This window comes from Tasmannia lanceolata, unplaced genomic scaffold (genome assembly GCF_043159265.1).
Source record: "Tasmannia lanceolata isolate RefF3 unplaced genomic scaffold, GAP_Taslan_0.1 ptg000026l, whole genome shotgun sequence".
NCBI lineage: Eukaryota > Viridiplantae > Streptophyta > Magnoliopsida > Canellales > Winteraceae > Tasmannia > Tasmannia lanceolata.
Window position 1 is genome coordinate 4,451,865 of NW_027518703.1, and position 25,414 is coordinate 4,477,278.

The 25,414-nt window shown below is 38.3% G+C and overlaps 1 protein-coding gene across 2 annotated transcripts; it reads right to left on the reverse strand.

The window, feature by feature from the left end:
- Positions 1–680: 680 nt before the first annotated feature.
- LOC143858389 (ion channel CASTOR-like) lies at positions 681–25,414 on the reverse strand. 2 transcript variants are annotated; one of them, XM_077369028.1, is made up of 12 exons: positions 24,860–25,414; positions 23,755–23,826; positions 21,815–22,432; positions 16,888–17,070; positions 16,628–16,687; positions 16,201–16,404; positions 12,107–12,355; positions 5,330–5,428; positions 3,941–4,135; positions 3,665–3,757; positions 1,789–2,055; positions 681–1,315 (listed from the first exon to the last, which is right to left on the reverse strand). In XM_077369028.1, the coding sequence occupies exons 1-12, from the start codon at positions 25,310–25,312 to the stop codon at positions 1,097–1,099; spliced, it is 2,712 nt and encodes a 903-aa protein (XP_077225143.1). In that variant the 5' UTR covers positions 25,313–25,414; the 3' UTR covers positions 681–1,096. The 2 variants fall into 2 exon arrangements, with proteins under 2 accessions (XP_077225143.1, XP_077225142.1); XM_077369027.1 differs by lacking the exon at positions 5,330–5,428 and adding an exon at positions 5,174–5,272 and having other exon boundaries at positions 24,860–25,413.

Here is a 25,414-nt window from a genome sequence, read left to right on the forward strand (position 1 = left end):
TACTGTAAAAGTACCACTTTGACGCTACTTCACGGTCGGGCACCATATAATTTCTCAGGATGCCTTTTGTAATCGTACATATTCATAGGTGTGGAATTATCCAACAAGGATAGGATCAAGGGCAATATTCATGGCACAAGGCAATGGATCCAAGCCATAATGATCATTTTCCTTAGGTCCTTAATAATTTTCAGTGTTATTGTTTTGTCCCTGCTCGTTTAAGATTATGACAAAAAAATTGTTAGTGCCAAGCTAATTATTGGACTCAAATTTAAACCTACCTTTGAGTCCAATAATCGGTTTGGCACTCACAATCGGTTGTCATAAACGAACCTTAGGCCCTGTTCGTCTCTGTGACAACCGATGGTGAGGGCTCCAACAGATTATTGGCCCAAAAATTGGTTGGAGCCCTCACCATTGGTTGTCACAATCTGAAATGGACAGGACCTTAGTAATTTTCTAGGCTATTGTTTCATATAAATAACTAGAGAAAACTATTTCAAATTTAAGGATAATCCAGTTTGGCCTCACAGGCACAATTTCAGCAGATTTTGTCTTCATTCACGAGGTGGCTGCTCTCACATGCAACAGAACATCCATGGAATGCCTTTTGTGATGGACGTTAGCAAATCCCATTTTAAAGACATGGAAACGAAGAACATGATATAACATTGGCAAAATAGCTCAAGACCAGAAAACTGACATTAATGCCATGAAAATGACGAAAGTTTACACTTCATATTCAGTTGTATTTTGATTATGTACAGTTCTTTTAGCACAACAGTTGGACCAACACATATCTATGCTTACAAACATTAAGAGGAGATCACAAAAATACGAGCACCCAACCATTTCTTCCTCACCCACATCAGTATTTGAATCCATTCAAACCCATTCAGTGTGAATAGCAGCTGGTTGAACTTGAGAGCTATCTTACCTCTTATTCTGAAATTTGTTTGGCCTTGGATGGGGTTTAGTGGAACCTACGGCTTTCCTTCAAATTATACTTGCTTTTCATTGGGTTGCTCTTGTATTCTCTTTTACTTGTGTAATTATTCTTCATGTCAAAAAAAAAAAAAAAAACCTCTGAATTGTTTCATTCCTTCTCGGCGATCACGACAAAAACATCCTTTGATGACCATCTCCGCCTTTCGCTTTTGGCGGGTGGGTTGATGATAGCTCGCTCGGCACTTCCAAGACGGTACCCAATCACAATTTCTCTCCTTTGTCGTGCACGTAAAAGTATTTCATAGAAACTTAATTCCTCATCTTCATGAAGATAAAGATCTGCTTGGCGTATATGCATCTCATTTCCCTATTCAAAGCACCAAAAAAAAAATCTTATGAATTCATGGATATGAGAAAGTGGAATTAAATACTCAAATGAGTAAATGGATTAGTGGATAAGAGGAAGTGTAATTAAATACTCACATGCATGAAAAGCATAAAATGAATCAATGAGCTTCAAAATAATGTATATCAGTATAAATATAGAACATATTCTGTGCACAGGTGTTATCTAATATTGCATTATCTATTCTGTTTGTAGGATTTACAACACTTAAACATTTGGTGGGAAAATAAGTCCACATGGTTTATAAAACCCGAATCTTTAAATGTAGTGAAGAAAAATCTCTTGCAATAATTTCTATTACATTCGGGTTCGAAGAGAATTTGCTCTTCAATTTTTTACCGTCATCTTGTTTTTCAACACTGTTTTGAAAACACTAAAATAGAGAAAGAATTGAGAGTCAAATTTAAAACAGATGCCAGCGGAAAAGACAGTACCTCCTCTGCAAAGAGCTCCTCCAATACATCATTTATTTGTCGGTCCTCTGCAACCATGGCTAATGCCATGCTAACAAGTTCATTTGATAGCACATAATCGCTAATCTTTGACATGGACAGTAAATTTTTTGTCCTTGGGTCTAAAATTTCACTTATTATAACTGACTTATCCGATGCTTGTTGCATTTCCCCGATCCAAGAACCCTTCGAAGAGCTTCCTCTGTAAGTGTGGTTCACCATGGCTTCTCTGTAAGGAAGACGCTTTGCCTGCAAACTAGCAAAGATTAACTCTTCACCTTGAACTTCAAATATGGAAATAACAGAGCTAAGACCACCATTTCTAGAAAAATTCAGGCATCCAGTTCTTGAAAGGTTAGATATAAATTTATGTAAAAAACTAACACAAAGTGATTCAAGCAACAATAAGTCTTAAGGACAGAGTTGAATAGATGAATTTTAGGTGCCAGTTCTCTATATCACAAATTCCTAAGACACTTTGGGTCCTAAAATAGTTCACTTTGGTCCCAAAATATGTCTCACAGGCTTGGGTGAGTCAACTATGCTGAATTTTCCACTGACTCAAACAAGTTGAAGTGGATACCTTGAAAGATGTTGGAGAACTAAAAAAGAAATAGAGAGCATATAGGAGTTTTTCAATATGAGACCAAATGTCTCATCTTGTCAATAAACTTCCATTTCAAAATTTTGTCATTTACCAAGAAACAAAGTTACTGTTTCCTTTCTTACAGTGGGTTGGATATATTTAGATGGTTTGGGCATATCCAACGTAGGCCTTTGCATGCTCCAGTGAGAAGAAGTGACTCGTGCCAAGTTGATGGAGTAAAAAGAGGTAGGGGCAGACCGAAAACAACTTGGGTAGAAACAGTGAGGAAAGACTTGAGGGGTAGGAACATAACAGAGAACATGACCTTGGATAGGAGAGAATGGAAGAAAACGATCCATGTAGATGAACCCAACTAGTGTCAGGATTAGACTTAGTCAGTTTGAGCCGGGTAGATCCTTTCACCTTCTTCATGAAAATTTCTAAAGGATTCATTAGCCGACCCCAACTAGTTTGGGAAAAAGGCTTAGTTGGGTTGAGTTGAGTTGAGTGGGTTTGATGTATTTTACGTAAATTTGAGATCTAACCGTCTGATGTAACAGTTTGATATGGACATATGGTAGTGCACACACAAAATTTAAATCGCCAGAACCACTTTCTTGAATCATCTAACGACTCTGAACCTAGAGTCATAAATTTAGCAAACCGAGGGTAGCTCTCAGGGAGGTAACGCTACAAGTACTGATCATATGCTTGAAGTTATTGAGAAATGCTACAGAAAATTAGTATAATTGAACTTGATCTTGACTGAAAAGCCCATGGTTGTCAATGTTTCTGTGGCATCTAGAGATGTGATTGCAAGCCAAGGATACGTACACAAAAGACGACGAAACTACATGGAATCACCTGAGATATAGAACTCCCCTAAGTTCATGAACTGTTTCTAAAGAAAATATTTGAGAGTGAAACATAAAAATAGAAGAGAAAGAAAACAAAAACAAAAATACATCCTTGTAAGCAAACAAACACAACATATTTCTGCTTCCTGAGTTGGTAACACTGTTAATCACCTTATTGCTAATTCTGATGGACAAGCAGAAATAGAGGAAATGAATACAATGCATGCAATAACAATCATGAAAAGACATATATAGAAATAACTTTGAATATCTTTCCATTAAACTCTCATGGAAATAGCCAAGAAACAAAGAACCAAAGAAGAAAGCTTCATCGGTTTAAACAAGTTTTTTTTTCTTGAACCATCAGTTTAAACAAGTTCCATCAAGGTCTGTGGTTGAAATTCAGGGGAAATACCTGAATATCTCGGATCAAAAGTAAAGTGGCAAGAGATCTTGAATCAGCTTGAATTGCTGAGTCTTCCACAGATTCATCAGCCAGAATCAAAATCTGTATAAGCAAGGTCATTTTATGGATGACTTAAAGAGGAGTGATACAAGGTTACCTTGATGCAAGCCAAATCGACATCTTAATAATGGAATGATAATGCAATAGAGAACAAATAGCAGTTGACTTAAAGAGATATTATAGAAATATTGTTCATGGTAACACCGTGTTAAAGTGTTGACTCACTGAATCAAATGATTCCAAGGGAAGGCTCTCCAAGTGACGCCGTATGACAGCATTTCCTTCGCGATGAACCAGTAATATATTCATTAAACGGCTGATTTCCAGACCACCTTCAATAAGCTTTTTCTCTCTTTCCTTTTCAGGCACATCATTGAACATCCACAACTCTGATCCAGGTGCTAAAAAGGCTTCCAATACCTGAAAAACACATGTCCCTGAGAAATAACAGAATTTGTAGAACCAATGTAGTTTCTATGTTGAGAAAATAAGAAATAGGATAGATAATGTAGTTTAGGATTAAGTCTTGATCGCAAAGTTTGCAAGCAGAGCTCATAGCCATTTCATCAATTTTTGTGTATATAAATTAAGATGTAGGCTCTATTTCTTCATCTTCCTAACTTCCTCTATGAGAGTAAAGCCGGAAAGATTGGAAAGCAGTTATTCATAAGTCATAACCATAGTTACCGAAAACTTCCTAGTTGGATGGGAAGCTAAGTTCTTCTCCCTTCCCAAATTTAGGGGGAGCATGCTTCCAAACACTTCCAACGTGTTTCCTCTTAATTAAGAGTACACTTCTTATTTTGGTGATTATTTCTTCCTAAAAGAATGTTTTCTCATTTTGATAATGCTGAAGGAGCCTATGTAAGAAATGAGTGCATTTAAAACTTGAAAACTCATGTTAAGGTTCAAATGAAAATTATGTGGATCTTTTTCCAAAAACTAAACATTAAATATACATGAATGACAAATGTGAAACTGTAAATTCCTAAAACTTCTAATTCTAGTGGCTATGAAGAACTGCAAGAATATCTCTGTTTGCCAGATGTGTCCACATCGAACATGATCATTTCGAGGCAACACCGACCGGGGGAGGAGATATTTATACCATTAGTCCATGGATATACCATAAATCTCTGTGAATAGTGTCAATGGTTTGAAACTATGATGCCCAATCTAGCCTTTTGAGTAGGTGAATAAATCATTAGTTATTGAGAGGATAATTTGTCCTTCATAACCACTGATTTTCACTTTCCAAACTCATGTTTTCTGACATCACACTAAAATAATCACCTCCAACTTATTTCTTAATCGTCTACTGCTAAATCTTTTATACACGCATGCAAAATTAAGATAGATTCCTCAGTCATAACTTTACCATAACCATATCTTCCATTTCTCGTCACACAAGTAATGTATGCAAAAGTCAGGATAGATTCCTCATAGTCATAACTTTACCATAATCATATCTTCCATATCTCGTCGCCAACCACAGAAAAGTATCCTTTCTGGAGATTTTGGAACTATAAAATCTTTGGGAAGAAAACCTCTCCAAACCTGCAGCATCGAGGCAAAGAAAAGAAGGAATTAGGGGCTTTGAAAGAAAGAACTCACCACAATCATATCATCAATGTCCCGCCTCCATCCACAAAGTAGAATCTTCTGTGGCTTTCTTGCGGGCCGAGCAATGTCTATCAATGATGCTTCTTTAACCTGATGATAAAATTGATTATATTTTTGTAAGATCTACTTGTGGCACACCCCTCATAAAAATTTCATGGAGGGAATCATCCGATCTGTGCAAACTACAAAAAAAAATTCTTTTATAAGTGGATGACCAAAGCTGCCTTCTTGTTTCTTTTTATTTTATTTTTTTAACTCAACACTTAGAGGCCCAGTTTGAATTGCAGGAAAAAATTTCTGAAGGAAAAAATTTCCCTAAGAATTTTTTATTTCTTTTCGCAGTTTAGAATGAAATAATATGATTATAGTTAATTTAGAGGGATATCATCCTAAATTGAAGATCCCTCTAAATAAAAATTGAATAGCGTTGGTTCAAGTTATATCTCGTCCTATGTAAAAAAAAATATAAGAAATTTTATAAATATTTTTCCTTTCCATACTCTAGAAAATTCTTGCAATCCAAACAGGACCTTTTTTTTTTAATGGTTACCAAACAGGGCCTTAGTTCTGTTGCATTTTTTGTCTCTATGCAATATGTTAGACTGCTTGTGCAACCTAAACCTTAAGGCCAATGTGCTTAAGTTAATCCTTTCTAATTATGACAACAAAAGAAGTGGATTATTGACAAGATCAGCAACCTAAATGCATCTGAATAACTAATAAGTAATATTTAAAGGGAAATGATATATGCGCCCCTTTTCATCACTTGGGACACCCAGCTGCATCGTACGTGGCAATCAGGTCTGTTCACTCCTTCAAATGTGAAGCACATCAGTCCCTTTGCAGTCATAGATACACCGTAGCTGGGTGTCCCAAGTGACGAAAAGGGGGCGCATTTATCATTTCCCTATTTAAAATGTAACTAGCACGCTCATAATATCTATCTGATGTCCTATTTATAACCACATGCAACCAATGCAGGGTCGAAGCACATCCCTAGGATACATATATAGAAATGATACATCAAATTTTTTTAATCAACCTTGTTAAAGTATAAAAGATAAATAACGCTTTCTCCAACAGCTTAAGCTTTTGGAGAAGTTGGCAAGTTAACATGGTATCAAAGCCAAAGGTCTCGAGTTCAAACCTCCCGGATAGCAAAATCCACATGCGATGGTCTGCCCAAAGTGGGACCACATGTGCCAAGTGTTTGCCAAGTGGGCCACACGTGCGGGGGAGTGTTAAAGTATAAAAGATAAATAACTCCTTTCTCCAACAGCTTAAGCTTTTGGAGAAGTTGGTAAGCTAACAAACCTAAATGTAATTAGCTAAAACAGTAGAAATTCTAGGCAACATCTTGAAGAGGTAAATAGCTCTCCTACTTTTAATACATCACTGCTCCAAATCATTAAAGATGAAAATTAATACGATCGTAGTACATTTATGACTGATAGTAGTGCAAGCACCCACAAACAACATTGACGACAAGCAAAGAAGAAGATGTTTGGACAGACAAGCCATAGAACAAAACCAAGAAGAATGATAATGGTGAGGCACATTCTTTTCGGCAGTCCTTGAAAGGGGAGAGAACCTAGAGAAGTATGATTCTTCTCAGGAGAGTATACCAGCTAGCCATAATTTAGTGTTCGTAGTATTCATAGCTCCATTGCAGAGAAGGAGAAGAAAAGAGAAAGGAGAAGAAGAGAAAAGATGGAGAGAAAGAGAACAGAGAGTAGAATGACTCTCCCTCTCATAACATGTGTATATATATATATATATATATATATATATATACACATGTGTAACTGCGGTTCATGTAAAATGGCTACAATACCCCTATTCGAGTATGTAATTACACCTCTTCATCTAACATTCCCTCTCAAGCTGGAGTGTATATGTCATACATCCCCCCAGCTTGGCACACATATCATTTAATCTCGCTCTACCTAACGGTTTGGTAAACATGTCAACTGCCTGATCTCCCAATCTCATGAAAACAGTACATATCTCTCCTTTTTGAATTTTCTCGCGAATGAAGTGGCAATTCACCTCAGTGTGCTTCATCCTCTCATGAAAGACTGGATTTGAAGCAATATGAACCGCTGCCTTATTATCACGATATAGTGATGCTGGAGATGAGGAAGGCAAGCCAATCTCTAATAAAAATGATCTCAACCAAATCAATTCACCACATGCATGGGCCATGGACCGATAGTCCGCTTCTGCGCTTGACCTGGCTACCACATCCTGCTTTTTAGTTTTCCATGAAACCAAATTACCCCAACAATGTGCAATACCCTATGGTAGACCTCTTATCCGCAGGTGACCCAGCCCTGCATAAGTATAACCCTCTAATCTCATGTGATTATGCCTTCTAAAGAACAACCCTTTACCAAGAGATTTCTTCAGGTATCTTATAATTTGGGTAACTGCTGTCCAATGAGATGAACAAGGTGAGCTCATGAATTGGTTCACCACACTAACTACAAATGGGATGTCTAGACGAGTCACAATAAGATAATTCAATTTTCCAACTAGTCTTCTGTACCTACTTTGGTCTTCTAGTAAATCCCCTTCATCAAGATAGAGTTTGACATTGGGATCCATAGCTACTTCAACAGGTCTCACTCCCATGAGTCTCATTTCTTCCAATATATACAATGCACACTTTCTTTGCGACAAAGATAATCCACCACATGAATAAGCTACCTCCACTCCAAGAAAATACATAAGACATCCAGGATCTTTGGTGCAAAATTCCTTCTGAAGAAACCCCTTCTGTCTCTCTATGCCTTTGCTATTACTACTGGTAATAATAATATCATCCACATAGACAAAGGGGAAGGTGTAGCCTTACTGAGAGCTAAAAACATAATGATCAACAAGACATTGTTTCATGCCAAATCGCATAACTGCCTCATTGACCTCCCAAACTAAGCTCAAGGAGACTGTTTAAGGCCATATAATGCTTTCATCAGACGGCATATGGCATGCTTCATCTCCCCCCTAGCAACATACCCAGTTGGTTGCTCCATAAAGACCTCTTCCTGTGGGTCACCATGTAGAAAGGCATTTCTGACGTCCAATTGATAAAGAGGCCAGCACATGTTCACATCAAAATACGGACTGATGGAATTTTGGCAACAAGAGAGAAGGTCTTTGTGTAATCATTACAAGTGAAGTGCACCCATCTCACATCCATTGCAACTCGCCAACCTGGATGAGCTAATGCTTTTGCAACCAAACGAGGAAGAGAAATAGAGGACATGGCATATAGGAAAGAATGGCAATGAGGCAAAAGATGAGCATAAGAACAACATCAGAAATAGAATGGGCAACAAAATGAGAATGCGTGCGAGAAGAAACTGGTGCATCATCAGCTAGAATGGAAGAAACAGGTACCTGAAAGTCGGAGTCGAATCTACCAGGCTGAGAAAGAGGTGGGTTGCATGAAGGGCGATCCGTACAAGTAGGTAGAACAATCTTTCGAGTACACCACAGGAGTAAACCTGCACTGAGACGATGAAGAAGACAAAGACAAGGACGGTAAAGGAAGAGGAAGAGGAGGATCACCAGTAGACATATCGGGAGAGTCTACGAACTACGGGGTATTCTAAAAAAGGTTATATAAGCAGACACATAGACTTTTCTCAGCTTAGGACCGTAACAACGGTATCTCTTTTGGGTTCTGAAGTAGCCAAGAAATATGCACGAGGATCGAGCTTATCTAGGCTAGGAGAGAGATTATTTACAAAGCAAAGGCAACCAAAAACTCTAGGAACAAGAGAAAAATTATTGCCAGAGGGATGCAAAACCGAGAAAGGAGTCTGAATATTCAAAACAAAAGACGAAAGACGATTTGCTAGGACGCTAGCAGCAACAACAACATCAGCCCAATAAGTCTTCGGGACCTGCATCTGAAACATATCGTGTGTGCAATATCGAGAAGATACCTAAGTTTTCTCTCGGCAATTCCATTCTGCTGGGAAGTGTAGGCACAAGAGAATTGGTGAACAATGAAGATTTTTAGTAAGTTGACTAATAGAAAGCAAATTAAACGGAAAACTGGGAACAAAAAGAATGAAGAAAGGGACATGCTAGAATTAGGGGATGCTACCCCAACCCCATAAACCAGAGAGCTAGTCCCACCAGCCAATGTAACAGAAGTGTCAGATGAGGAATATGACTGAAAAGAACTAAGTAAACCAAATTTACCAGCCATGTGGTGGAGGCTCCAGAGTCAATGAACCAAGGGCCTGGACTACTGAGAAAACAAGATGGGGTGCTACCTTCCGTGGCAAGAGTGGCCGTTTTCCTTTCTCCTTGGACAACAAGAATTCATCATATTCAGCACGGGAAATGACTCAAGTGTCAGTCTACTCAGCATGAACCGAGGAAGAACTCTCCAGGGCAACATTAGAGACATGATGAGCATATTGAGTGGGCCGTTACTCGGGATGTAGGTCATAACAGAAGTCGACAGAATGCCCTCCAAACCACAGTGAGTACAAAACCAGGATCTATGGCCACTAGTGCCACGGCTCCCCCTGAATCCCAACCAGTGCCCACGATCTCTATTGCTACGGCCACCATGACCATAGCCAAACTGAATAGCAAGAGCAAATCGCTCGACAAATGAATCTACTGGAACCTCAACCCACATAGACCGCTACATTCTAGAGAACCACCCCCCCCCCCCCCCCCCCCCCCCAACATCAAGCCAAGTCCCACAATCTACTGACAAATGGGGAGAAACTCAGGCACTTAGGAATTCAAGAACTGAACAAAGCGCAAATCCTCCTGACGCTTGGCCAACACGGTAGCATCCGTGGTGAAGGCATGTACATGTCAAGCTGCTGACATAACGTCACAAACTTGGAGGAATGTTCCAAAACAGGCTTATCACCACCCACGACACTAGAGATGGAGGAGTTCCAAGTAAAACATCACAGATCTATATGAGGTTATTTACATCGAAATAAAGTCTTTGCGCGCTTCCAAACATCCTTAGAGGAATGAAGAAACATCATCGGCAGTTCGGCACAACTACCTTCGATTCCATGCTATTCCATAAGAGTGTCTGTATATGCGCATCCTCTTGGAACCACTTACTATACGACTTATCATCAACAGGTGGAGTGTCCTTTTCAAGATAATCAACTTTGCCCTGAGCCAGAAGAAACATCTCAACTTACCGATGCCACGGAGGATACTTGGAACCATCCAATTTGATCGAAGTCATCTCAAACTATAGGAAGCTCCATCGAAGTAGAACTAGAAGGGGTAGCCATAAGAACACAAACTACAGAGAAGAGATCAAAGCGACCACCAACAACGAACCAGGGAAAACAACCCAAACCATACCAACGATAAGCACAACTACCAACAGATCAGAGTAAGGCCAGCAGAGACGAGGCACATGCGAGCCACATAATCAGTGCGAGCGAAGTAAAAAGAACCCAAGTCGATGAAGAAGAAACTCATTAGGGCGATACACAATCAGCCCAATACAACATCACACGGCTCCGGAACAAAACCGAGTGGAACATGCCAACACCAACCATTGACGAATGAAAAAACAGCAACAACCATTGTCAGAAGCCCACAACCAGAAAGTGAAAGGAGAGCGTAGAGACCTCATACCATCAAAAACAAATCGGCACGAAGGAGAAACCTAACCGTGGGTATGTAGAGTGCATCAACAAGGGATGGGTTGAAGATGGAGGTGGAGGGAAGCATGGACGGAGTTTCGGGGTGGGTTTGGTGGGGCGGCAATAAGAAGCAGGAGGTGGGGAAGGGGCGGCTGAAAGGGTTGTGGTTTTGTGGTGGACGGAGAAGGGGGTGGCAGCAAGGGGTAAGTTTTTTTTCTTTGGGGGGCGCTAAGATATTGAGAGGGTCTGAGGTGTAGGGAGTTGGGCGGCTAGGGTTATGAGGGAAAAGAAGGGTTGTGCGGCTAAGGTTTGTTGCTCCACGAAAAACCCAACATCGAAGTCGGTTTTTTGGATTTTCTCCTTTTTCCACCAAGAATCAGAACCTATAGCTCTGATACCATGTTCGTAGTATTCATAGCTCCATCGGAGAGGATTAGAAAAGAGAAAAGAGAAGAAGCGAAGAGATGGAGAGAAAGAGAAGACAGAGTAAAATGACTCTCCCTCTCAGAAAAGAGAAGAAGAGGAGAGAGTAGAATGACTCTCCCTCTCATAACATGTATTGTATATATGTGTGTAACTAGGGTTTATGTACAATGTCTAAAATGCCCCTAATCGTGTATGTAATTACACCGCTTCGTCTAACAATTAGAAACAGCTCTTCGGGTATAAATGAAATTAGAATTTCAAATCAAGAAGAAAGGCCAAACCCCTCTCTCGCCTTGATCCTGGCCGAGCCACTATAATTTCTTCATTTGTATTTGTCCAAATCCCCTAGAAATTGATAGACCAGAACCACCCAGGTGGCGGCATTAGATTTTAAGATATACAAAGAGTTCATGAGGACGTATAGACTAACAAAAAAAATTAAAAAATTATGGAAGACTCTAGCAGTACCACGTACACAAGGTTGAGGGGCAGCAGTTTTCACTCAACAAATGTTCAGTACTCAAAATGGATCAGACATACATCAAATTTGGAAATACTTCATTGAAAATTCCTTTTGATCAACTTAAAATAAAAAAAGGGATATAAAAAATATCACATAGATCACGCAATGGATTATGCATGTAGAAGACATCCCATGATATGTTCAACATTCTAGAGGAAAGGAAAGCACCATGGGCAAGGTTGTTGGAGCATAGGTATCGTCATCCTCTGCAATTACAAGAACTTCATCCCCTTCTTGTAGAACATAGGAATCATCGGGATTCAAAATGATCTTTCCTCCGCTAGATGCCACCTTGATTCCACAAGGAATGGCTTCGGGAAAGCTGACCAATACATCTTCAAATTGCATCCCATCCAATTGGGGCCATCTTTTAATGTAAAATTCACAATTTTCAAACCCAAGAATGTTTTCCCATATCTGTCATACACCCAATGCAAAAAAAGACGAGAGAAATATCAATCAATAAATCATAAAAAGACTAATATTTACAATGTACAAAATGATGATACAAAGCACTAAACAATGGAAACAAAAACTCCAGAACACTAACTATTAATCCTAATGAACTCATTAGGTTCATTAGGATTACAAATTAATCATAGTTGTCTTCAGAAAGAAAAAGGAAAACAATAAAGTATAACTATAATTGTACAGTCCAATGATTAAGGGATGAACCATAGAGAGCATACCTATTTTAGAGATAGGATCATTGGAACAGTATGAATAAGATTCGATTGAATATTTAATGGATTTAATCAAGGACCATGATGTTAGAAAAGTAAAGATAATTTTTCTTTCTTTTCTAAATGGTATAGTTAAATTATTTGTCTTCGTGTCTTGCTAAAACTCAACTAACTACTGATTTCCAGTTCTTTTAAGTCATAAGAACATTAATATTTCAAGATTTTCTAATTGATAAGGCCAGTTATGCAGAGGTATTTTAGAGGGGATTGTCGAGAACACCAAGAGCCGAGGCAAGAAGTATATCAGCTAAAGTGCGTACTTCTTGAATCTGCAGTTATAAAGAAAAGCATCTAGGTTTTTCTTCCATTTGGCCCCTGTTATTGGTTTCATACTGTTAAGAGTGCAAGGAAGAAGAAGGAGGAGGAGATTGAAGCACAAGGGAAGAGAAGACAGATGAAGAGATTGAGCGAATAGCTATGAAGCATGGGTACGGGTACGGGGTGCGGGTACGACACGACACGGGTGCGGGTACGTTCGGGTACGCCGAATATAATAATATATTTTATTATTTTATTATATATTTATAAAAATTTAAAAATAATAATTGGACAGCAATCAAATAACAATAACATCACCAAAATGAAAAATTCTAATATTACTCTTCATTTCATAAGTGATTAAGTTCCATATTTCATAACACGAGACATCAATACATCATTCATTAGAAAAAAAGTTTGTCGCCAGTGTGTTGACTAGGGCTGCAAATGAACCGAGCCGGCTCGCGAACATGTTTGGGTTCGGCTCGTTAAAAGCTCGGCTCGGGCTCGTTCGTTTACTAAACGAGCCGAACCCGAGCCCAAAAATTAGGCTCGCCAAATAAACGAGCCAAACTTGAGCTTTGTATAGTTCGGCTCGGAAAAGCTCGCGAGCTTTTTAGGCTCGGTTCATAAACGAGCCGAGCCGAGCCGAGCTTTAAAGCTTGGATTATGTTTGTTTTTTCTATATATTAAAAGAATGTGGGTTGTTTATCACAAATGAAAGTTTGGCCAAGTGGTTAAGGCGTTGGATTTGAAGGGTCTTGGGTTCAAATCTCACAATTGTATGTTTTTAACATTCTTGAGATGAGCCGAGCTTAAGCCGAGCTGAGCCGAGCTTTTTCAAAAACTAAACGAGCCGAGCCGAACACGAGCCTTCATAAAAACCAAACGAGTCGAGCCCGAACACCCCAAATCTCGGCTCGGCTCGGCTCATTTGCAGCCCTAGTGTTGACTAGTGTGTTGACCAATGCCTGACAAGATGAATAATTTTTAGAGACCAAATTATAAGATTTTTTATACCGGACTTTTGGGATTTAATAATGTTTGGACATGATAGATTTTCTGGATTTTTAAAATTTGAAAAATACCCCACCGTTTGGAAGTTATGAAAGTTAAAATTTTGACCCACCATTTTTCTTCGAATTTTGTACTAGAACATGAGAGTTGACTTTTTTTCCTTTTAGATTTAGGTCTTGAAACTATTTTTAATAAATCCAAATGGGGGGGGGGGGTATTCCGTTATTTACATGTAAATACTAAGTACAGAGGAGGAGAGAGAAGAAGCAGGAAGGATTTACACTAGCTGGGAGAAGTAGGATGTGTCGGGTACGCATGGGTGCGCACCCGACACGCAAATTTGGGTTTTTTTTTCCTTTCAAAATGTGGGTACGTACCCAGGACGTACCCGAACGTACACGCACCCAATACGTGTTGGGTACGGGTACGGGAGCCCCGGGAGAGTACACGTGCTTCCTAGGCGAATAGGAGAGAAGTTGTGAGGCTGAAAGTGAGCGTTAATCAACCTACACGACTTTTGTCTTTGAGTTTAAGTTAATAATATTAAAGAAATGCTGCATATAAGTGAAAAATAGATAAAAAATGACTGATCCTCTCTTACACTTTATTAAACTTGAACATCCCTTCAAGCTGGAACATAAATATCCCCCCTTGCCCAGCTAGGAACAAGTCTTTTAGAATTGATCATTGTTACAAGGGTATTTTAGTCTTTATGTATAACCCTAGTCTTAACTCTCTCTCTCTCTCTCTCTCTCTCTCTCTCTCTTCCACTTCTTCTTCCCCTACCCCGCTCATCTACCTTCAGCCCCCACCCCCATCCTTCTGCTGCTGCCACCCCTCCTCATCACAGCCACCTCCCCTCCCATGTACCTTCGGCCCCAACATCCCCCTACTTCTGCCACCACCCCTACCCTCATCACCGTCTCCCTTTCCCCCATCACCTCCACCACCCCTACCCTACGCCCATCCCCAGCCGCCCCTACCGCCATCCCTTCCCTCTCGAAAACCCAGTTTGGCTTTCCCCCCTTGCGGCCACCTACCGCTCTCCACTGACCTCCATCTTTTTCTAGGTTCCCCTCTCTAATGATCTGAAAAAAAGTTTCTCTATACCTATCCCTTGTTGTTGTGGGGCTCCGGGACTATCTTGTTCCTGGTTATGTCGTTTCCGTTGGTTGGTTGCTTGTGTTCTTAGCTTTCTTCCGTTCCGGAGCCGTGTAATGTCGTGTTGGGCTGACCATTTGACACCCTTGTGATTCTTTTATTTTTCATCGTGGGTTGATTTTCTCTCTTCTCTGTGCCTTCTGTGTTCATGGCTGCCCCAGCCTCTTCTTCTTCGATGGACCTTCCTATGGTTCAGATAATGTCCATCAAGTTGGATGGATCTAATTACCCTTCGTGGCGTATGGTGGTTGAGACGTTCCTTTAGGCTTGGGGCAAAGTTGAGTATATTGAATGGGATGCACCCCATGTTGATGACAAATCATACGGTAAGTGGGGCCAGGAGGATGCGCTCATCAAGACTCTTTTGTAGAATAGCATGGAGCCGAAGATTGCTGGTCCAATGATGTATCTTTGCACTTCCAAAGACATTTGGAAACGTGCTGAAACCCTCTACTTGGCGTGAACAACTTGACATGGATCCGTGATGTCTACTCAGAACTCGTACATCTGCAGTGTGGTGATAAGCCGGTGTCCGACTTTTATTCCCAGTGACTGTCGATCAACTGAAATACCACAAATATGACTGGAATAAACATCTACAAATGACAGATTCTAATCCTACATAGGCTATCCGGAAAACTTATAACTTTAACTGCTAACTCATTGCTTGGGTAATGCTTTCCAACCATATTCTTAAAGCTGAGTCTGAGCAGGAAGGCAAACATCTGGTTATCCACTCTTTATATATTCTCTACATCACACGGGCAGGCAGGCAAACATCTGGTTATCCACTCTTTCACGACTAGTTGAGAAAAAAGCAGCAAAAGCAGTTTTTTCAGCTTGTCAGTGCTCTACTATAACCATGTTAGTAACTGCATTACCTACTACAGCTCCTTAGCCTTGCTCTACAGACATGACTCATGAGCTTCATTAGTTTATAAAATACAACTGATATAGTTATTCCATTCCATTGCATCACTTTAATAAAACTATGTTTCAACTGAAAATAAATGAAATAAAAATAAATGCATATTAGATTGCTCGTCCTGAAAGCATGTAAGTCCTACTTGGTCTGAAATTGACCTGTGCAAGGCCTGGCTGACGAGCACATTGGATCATCAAGCGACCAATTACATCATGGGCTACAACAGTTTCAACAAGATCTCCCCCAACAAGTTTAACCAGGACTTCATTATCGAGATCACTTAGTTCCACCACTATGTGTCCTCTCAGCCCTTCCTTGATTCCAGTTAAGCTTAAAACAGTTCTCAATGCACGTGCATCACTCTGCCAAAATACAGGAATTTAGAGCAATCAGTTTCATGTCCGAGATTTAGGCCCTGTTCATTTAAGATTATGGCAACCGATTGTGAGTGCCAAACCAATTATTGGACTCAAATTTAAATGTAATTTTATGTCCAATAGTCGGTTTGTTACTGACAATCAGTTGTCATAATCTTAAACGAACAGGGTCTAAATGTTAATTTTATCATATTGGAATAGAATAGACCTGGTCAGCATTTCCATCTTCAGCAAGGACAATCACTGCACGAGCCTTAGAAACGGATACCTACGTAATACCATGCAATTAGTATATCAAAGTGAAGCTAACATAAACTACAAATAATTTTAGCAGAAAATATGTTATCATCATCCACCATCACATAAGAAATTTCATTGATCATACAGGAATTATATTGGTGAAGCCAGAGAGCATATAATTGCAGCATATATTTGAAATTCACAAATTCAGAACAAATTGAATTCAACCTTTTTCAGGTCAGCCAGAATCAAAGGGCTTCCACTTCTGCATATGACAGATGTTCCTTTGAAGTCAAACTCCATTTTGGCAATATCAAGTTCCATTTCTTCTTTATCTCGCTCAGCCATCACTACCACAGTGCCTCCACCCAAACTCTCATTGGCTATAGCAAGCTGATTCAATAGTGAACCCTGTTTCGAAGTGCAACATTGGATCATGAGAAAGTTGAGTGTGTAACACATAGCACAAGTCAACACATAAAAACTTCAAATCTTCATTAACAACTCCATCAACATATAATTATACTATATCTGGATTCTTCTTAAGATTTATGAACAGGGAAATAGAATATTTTAACTATGTTAAACAGTCTAAAGAGGGAAGTTATTTATTCATCTGGGAGGCGGGGGAGAGCATGGACAGCAGTTCAGCTGTCAGAGAGATGAATGCGCTCGCACATATGATCAGCTTTCAGAGAGATGAATGCGCTCGCACATATGAATATTAAATGGTCTGATTTCTGAGGCATACCAATCTTTAGAGCATATGTGATGCAGATAATAGGCCAATAAGTGGCATATTTGCCCATTAGGATTTATTTCCATGTTATTTAGTTTCTAGGATTTTATTTTCCATGTTATTTAGATTTAGGGCTTTTATTTTCCATGGAATTTTATTTCCATCTCATTGCCTATATATAGGCCTCTTGTATTAGGGATTTTTAACTTTTGATGAATAAAGATTAATTGAGAGCTTCTCCCCCAGATTCCTTTCTTCCTCTCTTCTTCTCTTCTTCCCTCTCCTCCTCTTCTCCTATTCTTCTTCTACTTCTTCCTGGAATCTTCTCTTCTACTTCTAATCTTCTCTTCTTCTTCTTTCTCCTCTTTCTTCTATTTCCCTTCCAAGTCCTACATCAAATTTGTATCAGAGCTAAAGATTCAAGCCACCGTCGAAAGATCGAACCACGAATCGCCGGCAATTCCCCCTCCAAAACCTAAAAGCTTCAGCCATCCCTTTCCTCTATTCTCAGTCACAGAAACCAGCCCCCTGTTCCCATTATTTTATCCCTATCATAAACCCTAACCCTTCCTCTTTAGCAGCCAAACACCAATCCAACTTTCACCATGTTCATCTTCCTCTAAAAGCCCTAAATCTAAATAACATGGAAAATAAAATCCTAGAAACTAAATAACATGGAAATAAATCCTAACGGGCAAATATGCCACTTATTGGCCTATTATCTGCATCAATATGACTTTATTGTTTCCTTTACTACACTAATTCCTAGCTTAGGAAGTAGGATAGCTATTAGGAATTCGGTCCTATCAGTCTTGTGAGAAGATATTTCAAAAGTTTCTTAATTCCTAGCTTAGGAAGTAGGATAGCTACTAGGAATTCGGTCCTATCAGTCTTGTGAGAAGATTTTTCAAAAGTTTTTTTTCTATTTTCTGCTGATGGGAGCCATTCAAAAAAAAATATTCTATTGATGGGTAATTAGGATCATAGATTAATGAGTTTGAACATGTCCTTGGCCTAAAGTGAGGCAGTCAATCCAACTCCTTTAGAAGCTTCTTAGCCTGTTGTGCAGATTTCATCAATGGGGATTCGAAGGGCTACTTAGTGTGCTTGTGTGGATTGAAACAACAGTGCCAGTATATTTGTATGCCGGGGCCACCTCGTCACCCAGCATAGTATGTTGTAATTCTTTTCTTTAATGCATTATAGTGTAACCATCAAAAAACAGAAAATGCCAAAACAATTCTGGGGTGCACTTGGATATTGGCCTCTCAGTTTTGAGGCGTCTAGAGAGGATATTAAGTCACATGATTTTGTTTATCGGAGATTTCCTTCAAGTAGGTCAGGAACATGTGCTTTGTTTTTCCTTGCTTGCATTAACGCCTGGACAACTTGTCAAAAGCATAGTTAGCAAAACCGTGATGGACAAATTCGAGTTTAATAAGGCATTGGTTCAAAACAAAAAACATAGTAAAAAAAACAGAAACATAAAAAAATGCATTTGAAATTTTGTAACTTACAACATATAGTGGTGGGAAATTGGAAAGTTGGCCAAAAAAATACGTTAAATATGTTTAAAACGCGTTTTAAACACGCTTAAAATGTTTTCCTCAAAAACAAACGGAGACTTTTTTTTACTGTAAAAGTTTTAAACGGAGTATTAAACAGCAAACCATTAAAACACGTTTTTTTCAACAAAAAAACGCAGTTTAAAACGGCGTTTCGCTAACTATGAATCAAAAGTGGTAGAAAACTCGAAGTTGGCGAAGGAGAAAATGATAAGAGAAGAGAGATGGGAAACGGAACACACAATTTGTGTGTGAGGTTCTCTAGTCAACATACGAAATACACACATTACAAGAAAGTGTGTGTGTGTGTGTGTGTGTCTAAAAAAAAAAAAATATATATATATATATATATATATATATATATATATATATATATATAGCATGTCATTGATATATATATACTAGTAAAAAACCTCGCGCGATGCACGGGCCGACAAAGAACTGTACGGACCATATCATAGGTTGATCCAAACCGTCCATGTGATGGAACACAGCAGAAATTGGTTGTGCCTGTAAAATCATTTCCATAGGTTGATCCTAGCCCTCCAATCTATAGAGGTTTCCATAACATGTTGTTCCTCTTAAGGTGCCCGAAATTCGTCAATATTTTGAAAGGTTTCCTGAATCCGTACTATTATGTAATATGTTCACAAAAATCCGTAGTATTATATAACAAATGTACCCAATCCGTAATTTTGCAAGTCACTATGTTGACTTTGTCCACTATTTTTTATTACAAAAGCATAAAGGAGGGGGTTAGGATTGAAATTATGTGGCTTTAATGGGTGCCCTTGTTAAAAAGCATAAAGGAGGGGGTAGGATTGAAAATATGTGGGTTGAATGGGTGCCTTTGTTAAAAAAAGTCCAAAAAAGTGATGTGTAATTCTATTAGAATTTTGGGAGAAATTCAAATAATTCTCTCCTTGTCTCTTCTGCTATATATATATATATATATATATATATATATATATATATGAGAAAACTGTTGGTGAGCTTAAGCGCACCAAACCTATGGTGCGCTTAAGCTCCCCAATCACATGGGGGCCCACTTTGTTAGGTGATCCAAAGCATTCATTTTAAAGGCCTTATGATAGATAGAGGGTGTACCAAAAATCAGCTCCATAGGATCATCCTAACCCCTTCATTTGTGGAGGACAAAAATGGGCAGATTTGTGTCTGTCCATTTTTGTCCTCCACAAATGGAGGGGCTAGGATGATCCTATGGAGCTGATTTTTGGTACACCCCCTATCCATGTAAGGGACTTTAAAATGAATGATATATATATATATATATATATATATATATATATATATATATATATATGAGGAAACTGTTGGTGCGCTTAAGCTCACCAAACTTATGGTGAGCTTAAGCGCCCAATCACATGGGGGCCCACTTTGTTAGGATGATCCAAAGCATTCATATATATATATATATATATATGAGGAAACTGTTGGTGCGCTTAAGCTCACCAAACTTATGGTGAGCTTAAGCGCCCAATCACATGGGGGCCCACTTTGTTAGGATGATCCAAAGCATTCATTTTAAAGTCCCTTACATAGATGGTCTGTCCATTTTTGTCCTTCACAAATGGAGGGGTTAGGATGATCCTATGGAGCTGATTTTTGGTACACCCCCTATCTATCATAAGGCCTTGCAAATGAATGGTTTGGATCACCACATGTGATTGGGGAGCCATGTGATTGGGGAGCTTAAGCGCGGTTTGGTGAGCTTAAGCTCACCAACAGTTTCCTCTATATATATATATATATATATATATATATATATATATATATATATATATATATATATATATATATATATATATATATATATCAATGACATGTTAAATGACTTGTATGACAAGTCAAGCCAAATATCTTAAAGAAAAGAGAAGAGAAAAGAAGACGAACCCTAGAGAACGCACACGAAAAGGGGAGAATGGGAGCAGCCACGTTCAATCCGATGACTTGTCTCTCCTTGTATTAATAATAATTTCTTATGCCAATTACAAGAACACCCTTCTTGTATATTACATTAGCTGAGGGGCATAAAAGGACTATCTTGTTATATACACTTAAGATGGTGTAAGTATAGTCTTGTTTACAAAGACATTTCCATGTGATGTATAAACACCCAGCAATGGTGTATATAAGCCAGCTATGTTGCAAAACCCCCCTCAAAGTGATGAACAGGATCATTAAGCCTCAATTTGCATGGCATGGCATTGTTTTTGTGAATGTGTCAACAAGCTTTTGTGTTGAAGGAACATATGGTAATGGGATCCTTCCTCTTGAATGGCATTATCATATATAATGATAGCATCTAAATGTGCTTCGTTCGTTCATGAAATATAGAATTGGTGGCAATCTGAATAGCACTCTTATTAGTGTCATAAAAAGGAATTAATGGAGGACACAATGCCAAATTCGAAATATCATGTGTAGAAACTTAATATGTGGTCTCTTTCGAGTTGTCAAGTGTTTGGCCAAATTTGCTTAGCATTCGAGAAAGTTTTCAACGTGCTCAGTTGAATACTCTTGTGTTTCACAGTGGTCAGAGTCCACCTCGTTCAATGGACCCGAGCCTTGACCTAGTCAATTCAATCCAGTGAAGCTTTCAAGTACCCGATCTAGTTTCTGAACATTTAAAAAGAAAGTAGCTCCGAAAAAAGTTTGATTTGTATGAGTGTCGACAACTAAATATTACAGGGACCTCCATCACAAATCAACCGTGAAGAACAAGATAAAGCAGACCAGATGATAAACTTTTCACCATCTCTTATAATTAACACAATGTGAATAAGGAAAATGCACTTTCAAAAGGTAAAAAAAAGTGTCAAAATCATACCAACTTGTCGCTCCACCCAAGAACAAGCGTATGGTTTTTCTCTATCACTTCGCTTCTTCCCTTTCTCAATGAATCAAATTTCTCTGATATTGCATCAGAAACGAGTCCAAGCATCATAGCAAATATAAGCATTCCACCAAAACTGATAGAAACGGAAACTAACTTTGGACCAAATCCAACAGAGTTTGCATGGTTGCCAGAATCAGCTACATATGTCCAAGACAGCCACAGACAATCTGCCAAGCTATCATCAGTCACACCAAAGAGTGCTAAGCCACCCAAACAAATAAGCAATAAAGTTGCAAGGAGCAAAGCCAATGGCTTGGCATAGGGTCGAACCGATAAAAATACATCAACCCGATATGCTAGCTGTTTGTTTATAGAAACTTCTTCTGAGTTTTTGGCATTCTCCTGTGATCTCCTCAACCTTGAAACATAGTCAACATACTTGAAGATAAGGAGAGGGATGGATAGAACAGCAAGAGTTATGAAAAGAGCGGAATTCTTTAAACTTTTATTAGTAACAGTATTGCTCTCTTGTTGTACAATTCCCCCAATATCCAAAGAATCCAACAAATCACAAGCTTGTAGTCTCCAATTGAGCTCAGATAGTTGGCCCTGCCAATGGAAAATCAAGTTAAAGTAGTAAAGAATGTTTTAGATATCATTTCCATGTTACATAGAAACTTCAAGTAAATAATGTTTTAGATATCATTGCCATGCTACATAGAAACTTCACTCGGACGGAAGACCATATCAGATGCATATCACATGTCCATCCCTGTCAGATACATTTCAAGTACCAATTCAAATGTTACATGGATTCTTCTAAATGGGCGAAGAATTCATGTTGGACGTCTCTGATTCCAGCACTTCGGGATTCTTTGAGACACTTCTAGATCTCTTTTATCTGTTTTTTTTTTTTTTTTTTTTTTTTGTGAATCTGGTACCACAACTTTACAATTACTGCTTATTTTGAATTTTACCCATCCCCTAACAATAAGTTTCTTAAATGAAAATAAAATATTATATCTACTTAAGCCTATTAAAATTTTCAATTTATTACTTGTTATAACCATATATGAAAGAAAAAAATTAAGAATTGATTAAAATATTTTGGTGAATCAACGAATCGTTCTTTTTGAGGTTTGCTGAATCCGCACACAATACCCGTGTCGGATTCTGACACTCGTATCCGTACTGATGCAACATACACGAATTCATGTATGATGCTTATAGAACTCTCCCACAGCTGCATATTCTAGCATGGTTGTGTAATATGTGGTCTTTTGAGAGTATGCTAGTTGAAGATGTGCATGTGTGACCCCACTTTCTAAACAAAAGCAACCTGTATGCATATTCTGTGTGGGGCTCCTATGACAATTTTCAAGGTTCCACTTGATCCCACCAGTAGTATCAATGGGGGACCCATGACGACACTGGGGGCGACATCTCACGTCAGCGATGTCCCATTACTTGCACCAATCAATAAGGCAGAGCACAACCTTCCTTGGAGTACCTGCTCTTTTCCCCAAACTATCTCAGATACAGCCGTGATATACAACATACCTCTACCACAGTGTAGAAGTGGGCAAGTTTTAGTGAAAATAGATCACCAGCAAGAAATCAGAAGATGGTATTATTGACCCATGTAACACTGACGCATGTAGACAAACATGGGAACCCCAAAACACCCAATATGCAGATGAGTTTAGATGTATACCTAACTAACTATACAGATATGGAACTTGAAAAACAAGAGAAGGTGACTGTTTTCCTTGATTGCCATGTCTACAGATTTGACAATTGAAATGCATATCTGATATGACATTTGTTTCAAGAACTTACATGTCCACATCACAGGGGGGTATCAAATAGATCTTGAAATTAAACATCAGCAGCACAGAGGAGTAAGAAGACCAATTTGGATTGTAAATTACCTGTAAACTTCTAACCTGGTTGTGTAAAGAGAAGTTTCTATGTAGCAGGGATGAGAAACATGTGATACTAAGCTGCAATAAACAGCAAAAAAAACATATTAGAGGAAATATTCAAGTGTCATAACTGGGAGTTTTTAGTCATATATCAAAATAATTTCCAAAAAATAGAGGAAAAAAAGGAATGAGATGAAATAAATACTCAATGCTAACAATATGTAATCAGCAAGTTCAAGCAATCAATAAAATAAATCATCATTTTGTGATTACTGAAAGACCTAAAATAAATCATGCATTTTGTGATTACAGAAAGACCCAATTAAAATTTTCAAAATATTGGGAGCAATAGAGTGAGTTCATACTACATAAAATTCAGAAAATTAATAAAATAAAATAAAATAAAATTTGTTGATACTAAATACTAAAATTCACTTGTTTAAATACTTAATACTAAAATTCACTTGTTTAAATACAAGCTCAATCAACTGATCAAAGAGAAATCAACACAAAAAAATCGATGAAAATCAAGCAATCAATAAAATAAATCATGCATTTTGTGATTACTGAACAGCACAATTTAAAATTTTAAAATATCAGTGGCAGTTGAGCCAGTTCATAGTACTGCATAAAATTCAGAAAATTAATAAAATATAAAATTTGTTAATGCTAAAATTCACTTGTTTAAATACGAGCACAATCGATCGATCAAAGAGAAATAAATCATACATTTTTTTATTACTGAAAGACACAAAAGAGGTTATTATTACAGTTCCCAAAAAGCTCTCACAAGGCAATTAAAAAAGAAAAAACAAGATGCATTTGTGCAAATATTAAAACAGGGCTCTGCAGATATCATTTCCCTAAAATGAAACAAAATTAGTTAATACTAAAATCCACTTGTTTAAATAAGAGCTCAATTAATCAATCAAAGAGAAATTAATACAAAAAATCAAAGTTTATTAATACTAAATTTCAATTTCACTTGTTTAAACACGCGCTCAATTAATCTATCAACTAGAAATTAATACAAAAAATCCAAAAAAAAAAAAAATGATAAAAAGAAAAAAAGAAAAATAATGAAAGATTTCTTTAAAGAATTCCAACTCACTGCAACTGATGACAAAAATTTCCATCTTATCTTCGATCTTGCATCCGAAACTCCTTTTAATCCCTTTCCAGACACCGATTTTTCTGAAAAATCCACCGACGTCACCGTTTTTTCGGAAAAACCAACCGATTTCGCCGATTTTTCGGAAAAATCCACCGATTTCGCCAATTTTTCGAATCGGAGAGCCGAATCGGGTTTTCGAAGGATTCCGGCATATTTGGCGTCACGGCGAGGGATCGACGGGGAAGGGGAAAAGTTCTGATTAGTTGTGATTTCGTGAGATTTAGTCTCGGAGAGGTAGGGTTTTCGGATTCTATTTGGAGGAGGAAAGGTAGAGCGTTTTCTAGGGTTTCGGGTTAGGGTTTTGGAGGAGGGAGTTTGGTGGAGAAAAGAAGAAGATGGGAAAAACCAGTCTCTGTTGGTGGAAGGAGAGGGTTCGGAGTCAGAGGACATGTTTGAGAATAAAGGAAAAGTTAAGGTGTATACATGGAATTTAAGTATCTTGTGCTTTTGATTGTGTATAAGTCCTTATGAAGGGTTTTTACGTACATGACT